Source organism: Tamandua tetradactyla, chromosome 2 (genome assembly GCF_023851605.1).
Source record: "Tamandua tetradactyla isolate mTamTet1 chromosome 2, mTamTet1.pri, whole genome shotgun sequence".
NCBI lineage: Eukaryota > Metazoa > Chordata > Mammalia > Pilosa > Myrmecophagidae > Tamandua > Tamandua tetradactyla.
Window position 1 is genome coordinate 161,231,138 of NC_135328.1, and position 23,574 is coordinate 161,254,711.

At 39.2% G+C, this 23,574-nt stretch overlaps 1 protein-coding gene across 16 annotated transcripts in view; it reads right to left on the bottom strand.

Moving 5' to 3' along the window:
- Window positions 1-23,574, bottom strand: part of FGGY (FGGY carbohydrate kinase domain containing) — a 515,661-nt gene that overhangs the window by 226,293 nt on the left and 265,794 nt on the right. For all 16 annotated transcript variants that reach the window (XM_077149482.1, XM_077149492.1, XM_077149484.1 and 13 more), the window contains one exon: window positions 21,169-21,297. In XM_077149482.1, coding sequence (XP_077005597.1) covers window positions 21,169-21,297 — 129 coding nt within the window. The remainder of the gene's footprint in view (window positions 1-21,168; window positions 21,298-23,574) is intronic.

Sequence of the window (23,574 nt, forward strand, 5' to 3'; positions counted from 1 at the left end):
TGCCAGGTGCTGTTTTAAATGTTTTAAATAAATTAACTTAATATTCACAACTAATAGTATTATGTCATTTTGCAGATGAAAAACTGAGACTCCAAGAGTCAGCTGACCCGAGATCACACAGACAGTATGATGTTACTGGAATGCGGACTCAGGTACTCCGGCTCCAGGATTCATGCTTTTTTCCAACCATTATGCTGCATATTCATATTATTTTTTACCCTTCCTGGGCTCTCTTTCCTTCCAAATTTTGTGTTTCAAAGGGAAGCATTTTTAAATGATATAAAAATAATATTCAAGTCACCATTTCAAAGCACCTCGAGGCAAACAGAGAGTGTGCCCAAGTCAGTACTGTTTGTTGTGAGCGATTCATAAAGACCACTCCGCAGGCCTGCTTTAGCATGGGCCAGGGGTGGCAATCACATGAGACAAGATGTATGCAATTTTTAATCCTTCCTTTCTTTTCCAACACTACTGGAACTGCCTTGGTTCTTGCCTTCAACACCTCTTACTCCAGCGCTGTCTTTTCCTGACACATTAATCTCAATACCTCCAATTTCTCTACTTAAAAGGTATTACCCTATGTATAGAAACCCAAACTCTTAAGAATGTTGTTCAAGGCCCTCAAAAACTTGGTCCCCAAATATATTTCCCTCACTTCCATTTCAACATGCACACACTGTACCACAACTATACTGAAATATTCAGTATTATATGACCAAACAGACTCTCTCGTGGTTCTGGACTTTAACAAACATGCCTCTCTGCCTCTCCCTTGCCTTCCCACCCTCCTGCCTGGTTGCCCATGCCATTTTCTCCATCTGATAAATCCCTATATTTCTCTCCTGATCATTTTTCAAGTGTCAAATCGATACCACTTTTTGGGGGAAATCTTCATGATCTACTCAGGCAAAAACAGTTTGGACTCCCCAAAATACCGTGCACCTGCTTATATGATAGCAATTACCATACCACATTATAACAGCTTCCTTGCCTGTTTCTCAAATTAGAATATGAGTTCTTAGACAGTAGGGTGTTTACATATGTTCCACATTTATATCTCTAGAACCAGCACAGTATCTAGTGCTTGGTGAGACTATGCTGGCTATGGGCAGGAGGAAAGAATTTTTTTTTATAATCAACTATTATTACTCTGCCATGTTTAACTATAATCCTAAATACAGTGCACAATGCTGGGTGACACCCTGAGAATGGGCTTTGAACTTTCCTATAGTTCATGGACTCTTTGACAAGGATTTTCTCAGCTCTTAGAGGTCTTTTGCTCTGTTTATTTAACTTAAGAATTCATAGCTCTGCTTTAAATGGCTGAGTTCACTAGATATTTCCAATAAAGACAGTAGATTTTAATGAATGCTTGGCTTAGAGTCTGGATGTATAATTCTGAACCATTTGGTTCAAAGTTAGCAACTTATTTACTGTTTTTCACCAAATATGTGAGAAAATTTATTCCAAATAAACAAAGAAAAGATACTCAGATTCATTTAATTCAGTAGTAGCCAGAGGAAATATAAAGAACATTCAAAATTTTAAACAACCTTTGCTAAACAATGGATTTTACAAAAAAAGTTGCCAAATTCCCTGTTTTCCTTTTAAGCCCCACTGCCACTAACCTATTTCAGGCCACCCTTTCTCCTTCAGTCTTCCTTTTCCCAACCTATTATAGACAGAACTACATAAAGTCCTGCTTAAAGTGTCCCCTGTGTGGGGACAAGAGAGGGAAGCACAAACTTTCAGCATGGTACCCAAGGCCTTCCATGCTGTCCTCATTTATTTCATCTTTATAGGCTCATCCTACAGGAATCCTTTATAGGTACCACAGTTTCCAGCTAATATTTAAATGCTAACCATTTCCCAAATTCATTGCAATGTCTAAATCCAGATTATTCTCTTCATCCAGAATACCCTATCCTTCACTGTTTCCAATGGAAAACACACTTATTATCTCAGGTTTAGCACAGTTCGAAGGCTACCCTACATCCTGCTGTGCTGAAGGGCCATGATTGAGTGGTAGCTGACATTCTGAGGGTAACCATCATTAGTTGTGTGATTTTGAGCAAGCTAATGGAGTTGATGTGAAGATTATACACCTAGAGTATCCAGCACATTTCTGTCACACTGAGAGCACTCAATGACTATTAGTATCTTTACCCTTCCCTTGCCTTATTTTGACTGAAAGTGACTTCTCCCTCTGTGCTGGTTTGAAAGGACATATGTCCCCTAGAGAAGCCATGTTTTAATCAAAATCCCATTTCGTAAAGGCAGAATAATCCCTATTTAATACTGTATGTTTGAAACTGTAATCAGATCATCTTCCTGGAGGTGTGATTTAATCAAGAGTGGTTGTTAAACTGGATTGGGTGATGACACGTCTCCACCCATTTGGGCGGGTCTTGATAAAGAAACATTTTGGAGAATGAGAGATTCGGAGAGAGCAGAGAATGCTGCAGCACCATGGAGCAGAGAGTCCTCGAGCCGGCGACCTTTGGAGATGAAGAAGGAAAATGCCTCCCAGGGAGCTTCATGAAACCACAAGCCAGGAGAGAAACCTAGCAGATGATGCTGTGTTCACCATGTGCCCTTCCAGCTGAAAGAGAAACCCTGACTGTGTTCACCATGCGCCTTCTCACTTGAGAGAGAGACCTTGAACATCACTGGTTTTCTTGAATCAAGGTATCTTTCCCTGAATGCCTGTGATTGGATAGACTTGTTTAATTGGGACATTTTCTCGGCCTTAGAACTGTAAACTAGCAACTTATTAAATTCCCCTTCAAAAGCCATTCCGTTTCTGGTACATTGCATTTCGGCAGCTAGCAAACTAGAACACGCTCTTTCAAATTCCTGTAGAACTTAGTCTTCATGTTATGTCTCTAGTTCTCTGTAACACTGTATTTGACACAGTAATTAGTACAGTGTCCAGGATATTATTTATGCACGTCCATTTACACATATATTAGTTCATTCAGTGACTGAGCTAAGTGCTAGGATCTGAATTACAGAGATGACTATGACCAGCCTCCATTACCTACAAGAAGCTCACAGTCGAAGTGAGGAAGACAGTAATATAATAATCTGTTTAAGTACTTAATGTTATTGTCTTTGTGCAACATTTACTGATAGAGATAGGAGGAAGGGGAAAGAATTATCAGTCCACATGCATTAGGCTGGGCAATAACATTATACCACGTTTAAGAGACAATGTATGAACTCCTCTGAGGAGTCACATTTATTTGAACGTATTTAACACATTTCACAGAATTGAATTGTGGGGGCTTTCCTTTATAACCTTCAGTTGTGAGCATCCTGGAAACAGAATGCATGTGAAGTTTTACTCAAATTATTGATACTGGTGGAAGATTCCCCCTCTGGGTTAGACAGTAGTGAATCACAGGACGAAATATTTACGTATCGGCTAAATTTAACAGAGGAACCTGTAACAATGCAGATCAACAGCCTAACAACTTTTCTAAATGTAAGAACCTTAACTTAACTTAGATCTGAGCATCTGATTCAAAGACTGTCCATGTTTTCTGCTTCCTGAACATTCTTTTTACATCGTCTTCAACTACCTCAGTTAACACTGGTTTGGGTAGAGCTGTATAATGTTACAAGCAAAAGACCTAAAGGCAGACAGACCAAGGTTTTCCTTCCAGTTCTTCCATATTCGCTGCCTGAGTCTCAGCAAGTTTTTTTCATATCCTTAAATGTGGGTGGCAAGAATGTGCACAGCCAACAGCTTCTTGTCTACATGAAAGGAGAAAGTTTAAGTAAATACTTAGGTTCCTGTCTAGCTCACAGTAAATGTACACCAAATTGAAAGCTCTCTTCACTGCTTTAATTTTGAGACAAACATTTTAAAATACAGTCTTTCCATTAGTCTGGATCAGTTTTCTTCTTTATGGATGATATACAGTCAATCTTGACCACACTCAACTTGAGTTTAGGCCCCCTCTATATTTAGAGGTACCACTGGTGAAGCCCATCAGGCTCACTTGGGGGGCAGGTACAATGCAGATATTTAGACCCCTCAAAATCTACTGACGAGAACCTGTGGTGATAGTGATGGCGGTTGTGGGCATCCAGTAATCTGTATTTTAATTAGTTCTCCCAGTGACCATGCATACTCAAGTTTGAAAACTACTACAATAAATGAAGAAGGAAATACATGAGATGTGAAAAAACCCTGTAAGTCATTCTAGGCTTAAATTTTTAAAAATCATGTTATCTCCATTGAGAATTCAGTTTACTATGGCAAATTGGAAATAATAATTTGAATAACCTATTTTCTCATGCTGCCCCTCTATTATATATTTTCCATTCACAATCTGCAGTAAATATTAATTTCAAACTAAAATGGGGACAGAGGAAAGTAACATGGGAAATTGTGTCACTGCCACCAACAAAGTAAAGTGAGAACGTTTGAAAGAATGATCACAGAAATCCCAAAAGGCTCAGAGATCTTAAAGAATCTTCATCAGCTCCAACTAGTTTACTTGAGCAAAAGCTGTACATTCTCTGTTTGGATTTGAAGTATGGAGAAGAGTTAATGGGGTGGGGAGAGAGGAACAGAGATAAAATCTCTCGCACAAAAGACACTGGCAGGGTGGGCGATGGTGGCGCAGTGGCAGAATTCTCGCTTGCCATGTCAGAGACCTGGGTTCAATTCCTGTTGCCTGCCCAAGCCAAAAAAAAAAAGACAATGGCAGAGACAGGAGCAGGGGTACAAGGCAGTGAAAAGCAGCATTGTCCACTGTGTTAGTTAGATTCAGTTGTCAACTTGGTCAGGTGAGCATACCTAGTCTTGTTGCTGCGGACATAAGCCAATGGTACGTGAACCTCATCTGTTGCTAATTACATCTGCAGTCAGCTAGGAGGCGTGTCTGCTGCAATGAGTGACTGGTTTGACTTAATTGGCTGGTGCTTAGATGAGAGAACGCAATGTAGCACAGCCTAAGCAGCTGGGCATTCCTCATCTCGGCACTAGCAGCTCAGCCCAGGCCTTTGAAGATGCAGAAAGAAGTCACCCCGGGGAAAGTTGTTGGAACCCAGGGGCGTGGAGAGAAGACCAGCAGAGACCATTCTGTGCCTTCCACGTAAGAAAGAACCTCAGTGGAAAGTTAGCTGCCTTTCCTCTGAAGAACCAACAAAATAAATCCCCTTTTATTAAAAGCCAATCCGTCTCTGGTGTGTTGCATTCCGGCAGCTAGCAAACTAGAACATCCACCCTTAGACCTGGTGGATGAGAAATAATAATCTTGAAATACAGAAGTTGGAGATGGCAAACATACAGTTTTCCCTCCAGCCGTGAATCTTTAGGTTGGTAAGTACAGTTGCAAAGGTAAATGCTAAGCACTGGTAGGGAGTGGGAAATTTCTGTAGCCCTGTGCCTGGCAAAATTTATTATCTCCTTAATTTCATTAAAAGAGCTTTTTTGCTCTAAGTTTAAAATGAGATGGCATCTTTTCGATTGCTCTAATTATTCTTTTAGAATATCATTCACTGCTATCAAAAATCATGCGACACTGTCAAAGGCAAATGTTTGATTTAGAATACACCATATATTTTTAAACATCAAAATCAACGATAAGCAAATAGCCCAAAACATCTTGAAAAAGAAGATAAGTTGTGAACTTACACTTCCCAATTTGAAAACTTATTACAAAGCTACAACAGTCAAAACGGTGTGGTACTAGCACAAGGACAGATGTATAAATCAATGGAATTGAACTGAGAGTTCAGAAATAAACTCTCAGATCCTTGGTCAATTAATTTTGACCAGGGTGCCAAGTCCATTCAATTGGGAAAGAATAGTCTCTTCAACAAATGGTGCTGGAAAAACTGGATCTCTATAAGCAAAACACTGAAGGTCGACCTCTACCTCACATCATATCCAATGATTAATTCAAAATAGATGAGAGACCTAAATATAAGATATACAACTATATAAAACTCATTGAAGAAAATATAGGCAAGCATCTTCAGTCCCTTGTATTAGGCAGTTTGTATTAGGCAGTGGTTCCTTAGACCTTACACCAAAAGCATGAGCCACAAAAGAAAAGATAAATGTGTTTAATCAAAACTAAAAACTTTTGTGAATCAAAGGACTTTATCATGAAAATAAAAACACAACCTACAGAATGGGGGAAAATAGTTGGAAACAAAGGGTTTGATATCTAGAATGTATGAAGAAATCCTACAACTCAACAACAAAAACACAAACAAATCAACTAAAAAATGGGCAAAAGATTTGAACAGACATTTCTCCAAAGAAGATACACAAATGCCCAATGAGCACATGAAAAGATGCTCAATACCATTAGTCATTAGGGAAATGCAAATCAAAACACAACAAGATGTCATTCACATCCACTAGAATGGCTACTTAACACAAAACAAAACTGAAAAGTACATGTGTTAGAGAGGACGTGAAGAAACAGGAACACTCCTTCATTGTTCTTGGGAATGTAAAATGGTGCAGTCACTGTGGAAAACAGTTTGGCAACTCCTCAGAAAGTTTAGAATGGCCACTTGTCCCAGCAATCCCACTTCTAGGTATATACCCAAAAAAACTGAAAGCAGAGCCTCAAACAGATATTTAAACACTGACGTCCACAGCAGTATTATTCACGATTAACAAAAGATGGAAGCAACCCAAGTAGTGACCATGAACACATGGATGGATAAGCAAAATGCGGCATATAAATACAGTGGAATATTATTTGACCATAAAGAGGAATGATGTTTTAATGCATGTGACAACATAGATAAAACCTGAAGACATCATGCTGTGTGAAATAAGCCATCACAAAAGAACAAATATTGTATGAACTCACTTATATGAAATAATTAGAATAAGCAAATTCCCAGAGTCAGAAACTAGAATACCAGTTAGCAGGGTAGATGAAGGTAGGGAATGGGGAGTCAATGCTTAATTGGTACAGAGTTTCTGTTTGGGGTGATAGAAAAAGTTTCAGTAATGGATAGTAGTGATGGCAGCACAATACTGTGAACGTAATTAACACTATTGAATTATATACTTGAAAAATGGTCAAAATGGGAAATTTCAGATTGAAAAAAAAAATATATATATATATATAGCCAGAATACAAAATTTTAAAAACCATTGAACTATGTAACAGAAAAGGCGAGTCCTAATGTAAACTACGGGCTACAGCTAATAGTATAATAATTTTGTTTCATCAATTGTAACAAAAGTACCATAGTAAGGCTAAATACTAATAATAGGGAAATCTGCATGAAAATTACATGGGAACTCTATATTTTCTGCATGATTTTTCCTGTACACTTATAACTACTCTAGTTAAAAAAAAAAAAGAAAAACGAACAACAACAACAACAAAAACAATGGTGAGAAAGCTATTGAATAATGTTGATTCAACTTAATTTTAGCATCCAAATTCCTTTGCTTGGAATGCAAGGCCCATTACGATCAAACTTCCAACCTGGAATCGCTAACACTTGAGTTCTCACTGTGTGTCAGGAGAAAGACATCTACACAATAACCTGGGAGGTACTACTGTCATCTCTATTTATAGAAGAGACATCTGAGGCAGGGAGTATATAAGTAAGTTGCCAATATGCGGGAAAGCTGGGATTTAAACCCAGGAAGCCTGGTTCCAGAGCCCACACTGTGCTACTCAGCCTCTGTCTTCCTGGCCATCTCTCACTGTTCCCTCACATACTTGAGCAGCAAGTCTGCCAGATGTGAAATGCTCTCTCACATCTGTGCCTTTGCACATTCTGTTCCTGCTTCTTGGAATGTTTATTCCAATTTTCAGCTCCTAGGTGATGTTTCCACGCTGCTTGTCCTGGCAGAACTGGTTGATCCATTCTCTGTGCTCTTGTAGCACTTTCCTCCCATCTTGGAAAAGCAGTGTTGTGCAGCTTGCATTGAGATTTTTCTGATTATAGGTCTGCCTCCTCCACTAGCTGCTAACCTCCTCTAAAGAAGGGATTGGGTCATCTTCTTCCTTGTATCTCCAGTGTCCAACATGGTTTGTGAGGCAAAGTATAGGCCCAACAAATATTTTTTTATTAAATTAATTTCTGCCTTGTTTCCTACTATCATAAAACATTCCCTCACTTCACTGAGGTCTGTTTCCTGAAATGTCATCACTCTGGACTAAATTCTCGTGACCTCTGAATGACAGGAGCATCTCCTTTCATTCCCTAATGCTTCACACAGACAAGCCCTTCTTAATAATACTTAGCAGTACCTAGTATACACACACATGCATGTGCATACACACGTGAATACCCTCATATACATACAAACATATATGCAGAGACACACAAACACATATACACATACATTCATAACAGACACATGCATACATATACACATATGCAGAGACATAAATGTGTGTACATAAGTTCATATAAGCCTACATAAAGCACACATATACAGAGACAAATATGTATGCATGCATGCACACATACACAAACCTGCACATACATGCATACTGAGATAAGCACATTCTACATGCAAACACAAATACATTCATAGCCATATATATATGCACATGCAAAGATATAAACACACATGTGTGAACATATACACATACATGCACAAGAACAGACAGGCACATACATGCACAATATATACACATACATACTTGCACACTGTTATGGGTTGAATTGTGGGATTCTATCCCCCCAGAAGATATGTTGAAGTTCTAATCCCCAATACCACAGAATGTGACCTTATTTGGAAATAGGCTTGTTATAGTTGGAATTAGGCAAGTTAAAATAAGGTCATAGTCAAGTAGGGTGGGCCCTTAATCCAATATGACTGGTATCCTTATACAAAGAGGAAATCTGGACAGAGACAGACAGATGGAAGGGAGAAGGCCATGAGACAACTGAGGCCAAGAACGCCATGCAATGCTGATAAACCACCACTAGAGGCCAAGAAAAAGGCATGCAACATACCTTTTCTTGCAAACTTTAGAGGAAGCATGGCTCTGGTGACTCCTTGATTTCAGATTTCTAACCTCCAGGAATGTGAAACAAATTTCTGCTGTATCAAGCCACCCAATTTGTGCTTTGTCATGGCATCCCTAGGAAACTAAGAAATATGCATGCATTCATTCACATATGGATGTAAATGTTCATACATGCAAATACACACTTGCATACATGCATGCATAGATTAGCACACATGCATGAATACATAAGTGTATACATATACACACAAGACACATACATATATATATGTACATATTTATGTATATATTTATGGATTCCCTCAGTATGACAAAAGGGCTGTGAGAACAGGAATTTTGCTTTATTTACTACTGTGGTAGTTTGGAGGTTTGTGGCTGTTTGGACCCCAGAAAAGATCATGCCCTTAGATTTAATCCATTCCTGTGGGTGCAGACCTATTGTAGGTGGGACCTTTTGATAAGGTTATCTCAATTGAGATATGACCCACCTCATTCAAAGTAGTTCTTAATTCTCTTACTGGAGCTCTTTATAAGAGCATAAAATACAAAGAGAAAGTGAAGCACACAGAAAAGGCCCAAGAGAAGCTGAGAGACAGAGGTTTAGGAGGCCACTCAAGCCATTATTAGGTGGAAGCAACAAACCCAGGAGAAAAGGGAGAGACCAGCAGATGTCACTATGTGCCCGGCCATGTGACAGAGGAACCAAGGCTCACCAGTAGCCTTTCTTTGAGGAGAGGGTACCGTTCTGTTGACATTAATTTGGACATTAAATGGACTTAGAACTGTAAACTTGTAAGCTAATAAATCCCCACTGTAAAAGCCAACCTATTTCTGGTATATTACATTCCGGCAGCTTCAGCAAACCAAAATAACTACTATCTCCATACATCTAAAACAACGTCTGACACATAAAAGGCTGACAAAACATATTTTCAGATTAATGCATTGTTTTTGGTCCTATGATCAATTATCTTTCAAAATGTGACTCTGTGAAGATCACAAGAATCATAGCTAACCATATGTAATATTACCAGGCATTGTTCTAAGTGTTTTATAAATATTAACTCATTTAATTTTCAAACTCTATGAGGTAGATGCTAGTATTATTCCCATTTCACAGATGGGTACACTGAGACACAGAGTCAGGTAACTTCCCAAAGTCATAGAGGTGAAGACAGGATCTACATCAGTTATGTGTTCTTAGCTAGAATGTGTCACCTCAGAATTTTTTCAATTTCATAGTCTTTGGAGAGGCAAATTCTTACATCAGTCACTTAGATAAGGATTACAGTCAACAAAAGGAGGGGTAGGGAGGTGCTGACAAATGCTATAAATTGAGACTAGTGTCACTTTTCTATGTGCCAAGAAAATTTCTTTCTTAATTCCTCTAGACATCTATATTGATGGTAGGGTGCCATGAGGCAATGCTCAAGACCTCCAGTATAGAGAAACAAAAAAAAGGTGCTTTCCTTTTCTCTTTACAATAACTTGTACAAGTGCACAGTTAAGAGAAAGGAAAATAAAAATAAAAAAGAAATTAACCAGGCATATGCAGAGATGATTAGGAAGCAGCTAGCAGTTCAGATGCAAGGTCTCTGTGAGAGGAGATAACTGGAGAAGTGCACTTTCCCACCAACAGCTGCGGATGCGAAAGCCCCAAAGCAAACATTAGTGATCAGGGATATTATATGGATTTGAAACACCATGTGCTGAGTTTCTGTGCCATGAAAAACAATGGATCCTTGGGGTGAGCCTGCGCTTACTCTCACAGACAGTGACGCAAGGGCAATATTAGACTCTGGGCCCCCAAATAAACACTTTTCCAGCAGTCTTCTACCTTTTGAACTTTGAGCGGGAAGTCTTCTAACAAGTGCTTCAGTGATGGAACCTGGGGCTGGGTTATTATTCTGTGTCTTTTTGTTTTTGTTCCCAAGCTCAGAAAAGGGAAAGAGCAGTTCTTCTTCTCAGTATATATTAATATGAGAGCAAAAGTGGAACCTTGGCTAAAAGTTCCCTCTGAATACTGGACAGGGTTCTGGAGTTGATGAATTAATCAGAGATTTGCTGTAATTCTGGGGTTCTGGGCACAGAAATTCATGCTGGGTAAAGAAAGTCTGCTAAAATGACTCGGTAGCTTTGTTCTGTTGTTTGATGCAAAAGCTGCGCTGGATCAGAAATGAAGAAATGGGAGAAGCAGACAGATCAGGGTTTGAGTCCTGGATTCAGCTCCTGCTGGTCCTGTAATCTTAGGCAAATCCTTTCACCTCCTGGGTGTCAGTTTTCTCAAACACTAAAGGGGTATGGGGGTGGAGTAAAAATATCTTCCTTGCTTCTGTCATAGTTATTGGAAAATGGCAAGTCACTACACAAAGTACTGACAGCAATGTTATCGATCTTTCTACCACACAGTCAAAATAGCTATGTGTCCTACTCCTGGCCTGATCGCATCATGAAAACTGCATTCCCTACCACTAAAGGAGCCCAGACGCTGTGCTGCATTATCAGTTCTTTATGAAGTCACGTCCATCCTCTGGATCTCCAACCTTCCCTAAAATGGATCAAAAAACATACTTACCTGGAAGTAAGACATATCTAGAGATGCATAAAATTACACATAATAAATATATTAGCCAGGGCAAGGAGGGGAAATCTCATCGGCCTGGAGTCAGAAAGGCTTGTATTTATAAACCAACTTCACTATTTCTTAAAATGTTGCCTTGAGCAGGTTATTTAACCTTGATTTCCTAGTATAGAAAATGAAGAAATAACGGTACTCACTGGGGTTGTGAGCTGACAACAGTTAATATTAAGGTGCCTTGCACAAGGCCTGGTACAAAGTAACTGTAATTACTATAAAAATACTGCTTTGAGCTCTTAGAAGGAACTTGAAAATCAGCTGTTTTATTATTACCAGCTTATGAGGGAGAGTCTTTGGAGCTTAGCGTAGTTTGTGATGACAAAATAGAGACTTCTTCGTGTGTGGCTTAGGAAAAGTAGTTTCCCTATTTAAAGAGGGCCCCTGACATTGACTATCACCATTAAATGGGATATAAAGTGGAGAATGGAATAGCATGTCAAAAATCATTCCATTTTCCTAATTCAGAGTTGGTGCAGCATAACAAGGAGAGAAAATCCCTGGGTGAATTCAGAGACCTAGATTCTAAATTCAACTCTGACATTACTTTGCTGGGGTAACCTTGGGTGACTTTATTTTTTCTGGGCCTCAGTTTTGTCATCCAAAAATTGAGGAATTTGGCATAGAAAATTTCTGAGCAATCCTATTAGTTCTAAAGCATATGGATATTCCTTATCCAAACAGGAGAATGTTATCAAACCAAAAATGTTATGATTTCATGGCAGACTCACAGCTGTATATCCTGGACTGTGTGGCACAGGGTGGGGCTGTACCCCCAAGGCCCTGGATTCCACCCAGGCTTTCAGGGTAAAAGTCTGGTCTCTGGCTAAGGCCAGTTCTGTGCACTCCACAGAAGCATAGTTCTCCAAGAAAGCCTCAGCGCCTGAGAACCGGAAACTCAAAGTTATCCATCCCCCACGTTTCTTCTCTGCACCGCTGCCACATGGGCTAATGCTCCAGCTCACACAGGTGCTGAGGTCTCATTAAACCAAACCTCATCTTAAAACAATAAACGCAAAATCACAGGAACAAATTCCTCCTCCCAGCTTCTGGCCTGCATCCAGGAACTCCCGCACTTGTCTCTGCTCTATCTGCTCAGGCACTGACACCACTTTTCTCCTTCCAGATTCCTCAGTGTGACTTTATCTTCTTCTCTAATCCCCCTCCATTTCTTACAGTCTGCCTCTTTGGATCCTTATTCCCTTTCTTTGGGGATAAGCGCCATCCTGCCCCTGGCTCTTGGCCCACGCCTGGGCCTGCCTCCTTCTCAGCACAGTTCTGGTTTGGTCTGATTTGCCTATTTGGCAATAGTGCCTCACGACTGCTCCTGACCCCTGTGTCCCCACTGCCAACCTGTCTTCCCAGGCTGTCTCCTTTAGGTACCAGGTGACATCTTCCGTGATTATAACTACACTTCAGGGCCCTAACCCGGACGTTCAGATTCAGAATCTCTGGCAGAGTGGGGTCTATGAATTATATTTTTAAATTCTCCCTCACACAAATTTAGAGATCCCTGTTTCAAAAATCCTCTCACATCTATTATCTTAATTCACTGATTTACTGAGGACTGACTATGTGGGTTCTATACTGGATGATGGGGAAACACGGGTACATATGATTTAGTATGAAAATTCAGATACTGCAATGGGTGCAAAGTATTGAAGAGTAGGGAGTGATTCATTTTTCTTTTTCTAGAAATCTGATTAAGTTCAGAGAAGTCTCTACAGTAGAGTAACATTTCAACTGACAGCTGAAGATGAGGGGAAAGACTACATGGGGAGGGAAAGATGGTCTCCCCACACAGAGCCAACAGCTCGAGCAAAGACAAGGAAGCAAAATGCACATGACATGCTGAAAGCAGGACAAGAGATCTGGTGTGCCTTGTCTCTTAGTAAGATAGATGGGAGGAAGGGGAGGGAATCTTTTACTCATTCCCTACTCCTTAGGCTTCACTTTGATTTCCTCATCTCAAAAATATTTTCACAGAAGAGTTCATTTCACAAAACATATTTGAAAAAGCATTATTATATTACTAAAATCCTGATTTGGGAGTGTTTTTTTAATTCTATAGAAAGGGGCTAATGCCAATAAAATGAATTGATGAAGGAAAATAATATCATTAGAGGTATTTCAGTATAGAGCAAGGTTTCTCAACCTTGACATTTTAAGCTAGATAATTCTTTGCTATCTGGGGCTTTTCTGTTACATTACTGGATATTTAGCAGCATCCCTGACCTCTATCCTAGAAGCCAACACAACCTCTCCCTACATCAAAAAGTCTCCCAGTATTGTCAAATGTCCTCCAGGGGGTAAAAATCTCCCTTGGTTGTCAATCACCGGAATAGAGAAAATGAACGTGAGTTCTGGAGTTTGACCCAACTTCAAATGCTGGCTATGAGACTAGTTATGTGATTGTGGAAAAATTACTTAATTCTCTGATCGGGATACACAAGTACATACAGAATTTCCTCACATACAGAATGAGAAATAACATCTACCTTGCAGGATTATTGTGAGGAACAAGGGATAAAGTACGGGAAATGTCAGGCAGAGTACCTGACTGTATTGGTTTGTTAAAGCTACTGGAAGGCAATATACCAGAAATGGAAGGGCTTTTAAAACAGGGAATTCATTATCACAAGTTAACAGTTCTAAGACCATGAAAATGTCCAAATTAAGGCACCAACAAGAGGTTACCTACACTCTAGAAAGGCTGATGCTGTTTGGAATACCTCTGTCAGCTGGGAAGGTATCTGCTGGTCCCTTATTCTTGGGCTCCACTGCCTGCAGCCTCTGTTTTCTGTGGCACTTCCTCACTTAGCTTCTCGGGGGCTGGGTTTCATCTCTTGGCTTCGCTTGGCTCTCTCCAGATTCTGGCTTGCTTAGCATCTTGGGGGAAGACACATGGCGATATCTGTTGGCCTCTGCATTTCCAAACATCTGGGTCTCATGTTGGCTCTGTCAGCTATGTATCTTCTCCAAAATATTTCCCCTTTTAAAGGACTCCAGTAATCTAATCAAGGCTACCTTGAATGGGCAGAGTCACATCTCCATCTAATAAAAAAGCCACAAGCATACCACATCATCATGAAAGTAATCTAATCAAAAGGGCTTCCACCCAACAATAGTGAATGAGGATTAAAGAACATGCTTTTCTGGGGTATACAACAGCCTCAAACCAGCACACTGACATATACAAAACCTGTAAGAAATGGTTATAATAGAGGTAGTACTAAAAAGAGTCATGGTTCTCATAGCTGTTATTAATGATGCTGATATTATTATTATTATTATTATTATTAGGAATAAAGCCTAATTGAAGTTTAAAAGTTACAATGAGTAAATAAATTACACTTCATTTTTTTTCACATCAGCAGGCACCGGGAATCGAACCTGGGTCTCCAGCATGGCAGGCAAGGACTCTGCCTGCTGAGCCCACCCAAATTCCACTTTAACAAGAAGAAATAACAGAGCAGAAGATGTTGCAATTCCATTACCAGACATCACTTCCTCTAAAACTCTTCAACTCTTGCATCCTGTTAAAACTCTTCAAGTCTCAGCTTTGTGAGCATTCTATGTTTTTATAAAGTCCCCCCATATAACTGTGACAACTTATTTACTTTACTCTACTACATTATGAATTTACTGCTAAAGTCTAATCCTCTCTCTTATTTACCTTACATCCCCAACAACAAGTAAAGTGGGTCATTAATAAGTATTTATTAAAATACTTTCTTTTTTCAAGATTTGTCATCTTCTCAGATAATATTTTACAGGCCAAATTTAAGAGTAGACAAAATCACATTCTAATTGATATACTATTCTATATAGCATGGTGATTAGAAGCATAAGCTCTGGAATTGGATGGCATGAATTTTAATCAACACCTACCATTTACTAACTATGTGACTTTGGGCAAAGTACTTATCCTTTTGAGCTTCAATTGCTTCATTTGATAAATGGAACACAATCATAGTATTATGAAGTTCTTTGAGAATTAAGTGTGAAATAACAGATTAAGATTCATTCCTAGTCCTATATCTAATCACTCTGAAACTCAGTTGTTCCCTGTGGCATCTATACCCCCCACTAACTTCACTATGAAGTTGCCATGAGTTACAAATTCCACAGAGAACACAGATGTGTTTCACAAATCTAATGCATGGGAATATTGCTGATAAATACATTTCTTGGTCAAATATGTTGAATTTTGTATATATAACAGTTTAAATAAATAAAGACTCCTCCAAATCAAGTTATCCAAAGTTGCTGCCTACCCACCTTCTCTTCTTAAACCCTGGTAATGGTGAGATAAGAAATTGATGTGTTTTATTATTATAGGAAGGCATGGGTCAGAAGGTCTTTTTGAAAGACTGGCCAAATCAATTATTCTGCCATTTAATTAAAAAAAAAAACAAAATATTTTTTTGGTTTGACTGAAATTCTGATTGGCAATTTAAGCCAATTCAACATCTAGCCCAGATGAGCAATTTAAGCCAATTCAACATCTGACCCAGATGAGCAATTTAAGCCAATTCAACATCTGGCAAAGAATCTAATATTGGAATCAAAGACTCTTGCTAAACCTAGGCATGAAGTTTGATCTTGGCCAAAAACTACTAATATGATGGGAGCACAAAAGACAGAGATTTCCAGACATTTAGAAGGGAATGACAGACTGCTAAAACCAGACTCTTTTACTTCATAGAGAACTTGGTAAAGTATACCTATTGTAGAGGGGCAAAAGCTTCTGTAACAAAGAGGTTGCTGCATCTTTCAGTTATAAATTTCATCACTCATTAAGGCAATGTCATTTATTCATTCACTGATTAACTATGCATGTCTTATGGGCCCCACATAAGCAAAGCACTGTGCTAGCTGCTGAGGATATAAGGATATAATAACATAGAGCTATCTCTTGAAAAGTTTACAAAGTAGTACATGAGCCTAAATGAAGCAAAACTCGAGCTGCACAAAACTGGATGATATGAACAGTAAAGGAGACAAGTACAAGACAGTTGGATCAAAGAAGGAGTGCTTAAGCCAGCTTGGGAGAGTCAGGGAAGGCTTCTCAGAGGAAATGGCATTGGATACTAGATTTCATGGATAATCAGGGGTTTATCAGAGAGATAAGAGCCAGTGGGAGGAGAGGGGCCTGAGATTGATATTAGGTTGTTATTGCCTTGGGGTGTTGGAACCAAGAACAGACCTGGAACAAAGTTAATGCTATTTTTAGAAGCTAGAAAAATATCAGCAGCAGGAACCCTGGCCAGAATCAACCCCACAAAGTGAAAACAAAGCTACTCCTATCTTCTAGCTGTTGTGCTGAAGAACTTACTAATCAGCACCTTAAGAACAAAATGTTCAACTTTGGTTTTTATTCCCACAGAATCCTTCTTCCTCTTTTCCAGAAATTAAAAAGCATGAGTTGGGTTTTACTTACTTTCTTCATCTTTATCCTCTAATCTAGCCCTTTCTTAGGAACAAGAGTCAAGGAGCATTTCTCCAAAACAAAGCGCTGACCCTTCCTACAAGTCAGAATGTGGAGTCCAAGGTGGCCCATGCCAAGTCAGTCCTCGAGGAGACACCATTATCAGGGTTTGCTTGTGAGAGGGCTGGATGGCATTCATTTCTGACCTCCAAAGCTGAGTTCTTAACCTGACATTCAGGGGTCTCTGAGTATGGAGTTCATCTACCCACTTTTTAAATCTGTTTCTGACCTCAAGCTATACTGACAAAGTACCAAATTCTGCATTCCATTACAGATACCTGAAGAAGGAAGATTAAGGCAGATTTTGGAAAGGCAGATGGAGTTGGGAGGTCTTACATTCTTCCCCACCTGTCTATCCAAAGGGAAGACACCTCTCCTTATAGAAACATCTTACCAGGGACGTAGTCCAGAAAACTTCCATTTATGATGCTGCTACTCTATGCCAGGCATTATGGTTCCAGAGTGAGAAAACCAGAGAAAGAGATATCATTACTTTGTGCTGGCTATGTGCGAGACATTGTGTTAGCCACTTCACCTATTTATATCATTAGTTCTCTTAACAACCTGGTGAGGAAGGAACAGTTGTCTATTATCACAGAAGAGGAAACAATTATGCGAGTTGCAATATTCAGCTCAATGTATATAGTTAGGCAGAGTAGGAATTTCCACCCAGATCTTTGAACTCCATGTTAAGAGCTCTTAGTACAGCATCGCAACACCTCTCAAAAGTTAGTTGTCTCAAACCAACACTATTAAGCTACAAACATGCAGGCCAGGGAAAACAATTAGAATTTTCTTTCCAAGAGGGGTGAGGTTTTGTCTGATTTGTTCACTAATAATAATTAGTGAACACCCAGACCAGTAACTGACAAATTTGCAAGCACTCAATACCTATCTATAATGAATACACATGAATGGATGGGTAATTGTTTAAGTATGCTAAAGCTGACAAAATGCAATACAGCAGAAATGGACTGGCTTTTAACAATGGGGATTTATTAGCTTACAGTTTACAGTTCTAAGGCTATGAAAATGTCTAAATTAAGGCATCAACAGGACGATACCTTCTTCTTGAAGACCGGTGACTGGCAAGCACGGGCTCTTCTGTCAGATTGCAAGGCACATGGTATGTCTGCTGGTACTTGACTCCCAGGTTTTGTTGCTTCCAGCTTCTAGCTTCAGTGGCTTCCTCTCTGATCGTCACATGTTTCTCTCTTTTAGCTTCTCTTTTGTCTCTCTTACCTTCTCTGGGTGTCCTTCTCTCTAAACTTCTCTGGGACTTTTTTCCTATCCTTTATTCTCTTATGAAGGTTTCTAGTAAGAGGTTTAAGACCACTTGAACAAGATGAGTTATATCTCAATTGAAATAACCTAATCAAAAGGCCCCACCTATAATAGGTTTACACCCATGGGGATGGATTAAAAGAACATGATCTTTTCTGGGGTACCTACAACTTCAAACTATCACAAAGACCTTTTCAACACTTGCAGTATTCTATTCTCTTCCACATCCTGATATGAGCCTAGGTAAGCAGGAGACAAGAGGGAACATTTGCTGCCAGGCCCCTTCTTTTTGCCTAGGCATTTGAATCTTGAATTGGGCATAAAGGTGAAAGGGAGAGGAGAGGTATAAGAAGGATAAAACTTAGTCAAAATCATTAAGTAGGTCTTTACTATCCGTGATCACTGAGAATTCCCTTCCTATGCTCTTCTGAGCCACTGCTGGCACCTAAGCTCACCTCTTCAGGAATGCTATGTTCTTATTCTATCTTTCCACTCAAAAACTTACTTTTGGAAAATGCTGGGGGAATTCACTAACTTAAGTCTTTGTATTTTAACAGGGAACAAAAGGTATAAATCAAGGCTTTTAAGGGTAAAATTTCTAGCATGGAGTTTCTCTGATCTAGGGAAAGAGGAGGCCTGAATTCCTCCTGGTAGAATTCAACACATACTCTCCAAATGTCTAGAAGCTCTAAGTACCATATAGGAAGGTGGCTCACCTGCTAGAAGACACAGAAAATCTGGGCAGAAGCAAAAAGAGGGTTTTGGCATATCTCTTGGGGAGGTCTGAGAAAATGACAAGGAGATCAGAGAGTCTGAGGCGTCCCAAGGTGCAGCCTTCTTTCTTTCAGTATTTGGTGGTCTGAGCCAAGTGCCTACCACCTGGGTTGGGATGGATAATTGAGAGTATCATCCCAGGGATAATTGAAAAAGCATGATGGAGAAAGCTTCTCTGGCCTCAAACATGATACAGAATGTCAGGATTGCTAGGGGACACGAACACTCCATGTCTGTCTAGACCACAACTTCTCTCTGTGCTTGTATTTAAAAACCAAAATCACGACATTGAAATCAAAGGCATACACTGCTTATACTGAAAAGTGCTTGGAGAGAAACATCCTTGCCTATAATCAGTACTATACACCATTTCATGTAACCCATATGCATTCCTTACTATTTCTCAGGTACCATGACAGATTCTGAAGACATAAAGAGAAAATGACAGACATATTCACAGCAATAAGAGCTATCCTGCTTCTGAAAGTCCATGGACCAGGTAAAAGAACATGGCAATGTTTAATAAACCTGCCATATAAGGAAAAAAATTAACCTTTACTCTATAGGTTAAGGCTATTAATACTTTATTCTTGCCTTAACACAACTTTATTCATTCAACAAATTTTCCAAGCACCTATAATTACTAGGTACACTGCTCAGTGCAGAAGATACAAGAATAATAATACAATGTCCTTGCCGTCAAGGAGCTCACTGTCTAGTGGAAAAAACAAGTAGATAAATCAATAATTATAATACAGTGAGATCATTTCTTCAAAAAAGGGCAGGTAAAAGAGTTGAAGGAGGCACAATTTAGAGAATCCCTAAATCAGTCTGAGTCATTCATGGGAGGATATGTAATGGAGAAAGCATCTGAGATGGTTCTTCAAGCTAGAGCAGGAGATAGCCACCTGGAGAAGTGGAGGAGCAATCATTCTGGTCAGAGAAACACACATGCAGACACGGTGGTATAAAGGCTCAGACAGGGTTATGGGAGCATGATGAGATATAAGCATTAGAAAGATAACTCTTGTTGTAATACTGAAGTACAACTAGAGTATTTAAAAAATTGTAAAAATTTCATTTTCATCATGGCCTCGTATGCACACAAAAAATAGAAGCATTAATTCCACAAAACACTATTTATTCTTACTATGTGAGATATACTCTGATGTTTTCTATTCTGTTCTATTCTATCCTGTTACATCATATTCCAAAAATTCAATGGTCATGATCTACTAAATTGATATCATTGTTTTTTAAAAAAATCATTAGAAAGAAAGGCTAAGAAAATAAATGTAGCTGTGATTAAAAGTGAGTGAAAATGAGATCTGAACAAAAAAATCACCATAGGGATGAGAAAGAAGATAGACTGATCATACTTGTTTTACTGTTTATCCCCTCTACCCATCAGAATTTCCATGTGGGAAGAGAACTTTGGTTTTCTTTTTGTTTTGTTTTAAATTCACTCATCCCCAGCACCACGCCTGGGACATAGTAAGTGCTCAGTGAGTTTCTGATGAATAAATGAATGAATGCATGAATGATAGGTTTAAGAGTTATATTGGAGATAAAATCAAAACTAATATCAATCTTTTGGATCTAGGATATAAACCAAATACACTATGAAAAGAAATCTATTAGACTTATAAGGGTTGGAAGCAAACCCTTTGGGAAAAACAATGTAGGTAAGTACAATGCCATCATATATGTTAGGGAGAAGTTCACCTATCTTTTACGAATTGTTGGCAAAGCAAATAACCATCTAGACATTTATTAACATCACTTCATTCTATTATTCTGTGTGGAGAAATTAATCACTGTAAGTTCTATTTTTGGTGAAAATTTCTATAATTCTATCCAGTATAAAAAGTGCAAAAAGGCTTTTCATTATAATAACTTGAATCACCATTTCTTGACCTTTGCTTTAAAAAAAGAAATGGAGTGTCTTTGAAGACTACTGCATTTGAAGAGAATATTGAGGGTAGGCACGGAGTATGACATACCTAGTCCTCCTGCGTGAGCATCAATGAGTGAGGCTGCCACTGCAATTCCAGCAGGAAGGCCAAGGTCCTTGGCTGCCTCTGGCGTGAGTCCATTTCCAAGAGAAATTCCAGGAGGCAGCACTTGGTTTCCTGCGTAGATATGAGAAAAAACAAACACCATCAATTTGAAAAACACAAAAGCAAATACAAGATTTTCCTAAGAGAACCTTTCTGCTCCCTCCCCCTCCTCTGAATTTTCTCAGTTTCACAAAGATAAAAACCATGCAGCCATGCTCACTTGGTGACTTGCTCTGGGGTGCTTTACAAAGCCAGGAAATCTAAGGCATTATTCAAACCAGAGAAAAATTCCATTCATGGGAAACTCCAAAAGAAATCCAAACACAGTAGACTCATGAGGACAAGGTTAAGATGCTCAAACAGTTCTAAATGGGCTTCCTGACCCAGCAGCTCTACCAGCATACCTCATACATACACACATACATGCATGCACACACATGTTCAAACATCCACACACACTCCTTGATGGACATAAAGTTAATAAAATTCACTTGTGCAGCTGCTTCCTGTCAGAGGATATCAGAATCATTTTGTTTCTCTAATGAATTTTTTAGAAGTTTTCTGGCTGGCAAAGATGGCACAGGCTAAGCCTTACAAATTTTACAGGGCCACTACTTTCACTACCATAGAATACAATTTGAATGATGTTCTTTGGAGTTGTGCAATGCAACGACCCTGCTATCTCAAATGACCTTGAATTCTTGCAGTCAGTCAACCTCACTTAAGAATTTATTGATTGCCTTGCTTTGTGTGGGAGCTGTGTGGCTGTAAAAAGTAGTCCTTACCCGAGCCTAGTCAGAGAGATGAGATTAGAGCACAGAGACCAACATAAGACAAAATAGAATGAAATGTTGCATCTGCTCCCAGGTGTTTAACAGAGACTGAGTCCTGTTCTCCTCTCCCCCAAGGAATTCTATAAGTATCTCTGCACTGCAGGGGGTGAGCAGAGGTTGACCCATATACATATATATATATATCTTTGTGCCCCAAGATTCTAAGATTCTGAATGTGCGGTCAACAATTTGTTCGGTGCTAGGGCAGTGGGTGTTAACTATATCATGGAGTTTTAGGGCTGGGCAGATATGCTTTAGGGCTTCTGGAGGTGAGGGTAGAGGTTAGAGGAGAAGAAAGAAAGAGCGGCTCAATAAATCTCTTCCAATTATAAACCCAGCAACTCTACCACACCATTTTTTTAAAAATATTTTTTACTGAGATATTTTGACACACAGTCCATTCAAATTATATAATCAATGGCTCACAATATCATCACATAGTTGTGTATTTATCACCATAATCATTTTTAGAACATTGGCATAGTTCCAGAAAAAGAAATAAAAAGAAAAGACTCATACATCCCATACCCTTTACCCCTCTCTCTCACTGACCACTAGTATTTCAATCTATCCTATTGTTTTTACACCTTATCTCTCCCCTATTATTTATTACTCTTTTTTTTTTTTGTCATTATTATTTTACTCATCTGTCCATACCCTGGATAAAGGGAGCATCAGACACAAGGTTTTCATAATCACACGGTCACATTGTAAAAGCTACATACTTATACAATCATCTTCAAGAACCAAGGCTACTGGAATACAGTTAAACAGTTTCAGGTACTCCCATCTAGCCAGTCCAATACAACATAAACTAAAAAGGGATATGTATATAATGTGTAAGAATAACCTCCAGGATAACATCTTGACTCTGTCTGAAATGTTTCAGACAGTGAAGCTTTATTTTATCTCATTTCTCTCTTCCCCCCTTTTGGTTAAGAAGCCTTTCTCAATCCCATGATGCTGGGTCCTGGCTCATGCTGGGAGTCCTATCCCATGTCATTAGGGAGACTGACACCCCTGAGAGTCATATCCCACATAGGGGTAGGGCAGTGAGTTCACCTGCCGAATTGGCTTAGAGAGAGAGGCCACGTGTGAGCAACAAAAGGGGTTCTCTGGGAGTGAATCTTAGGCATAATTATAAGTAGGCTTAGCCTATCCTTTACAAGAATAAGTTTCACAGGGGTGAATCCCAAGATCAAGGGCTCAGCCTATTGATTTGGTTGTCCCCACTGCTTGTGAGAATATCAGGAATTCCTCCAGATGGGGAAGTTTAATTTTCCCTTCTTTCTCCCCCAAGGGGACTTTGCAAATACTTTCTATTCTCTGCCCAAATTACTCTGGGATGTAGTGGGGTATCACACTAAACTGGACAAACCAACAAGATCTCACGCCCTATTCAAAATTCCATGTGGTTATGGTGTTCAAATAAACTGACCATACAAGTTACATTAGATAATGCAAAACCCAAAGTACAAATTTTGCACCAAATAAATATTTCTTCCTTTGGTCTCAC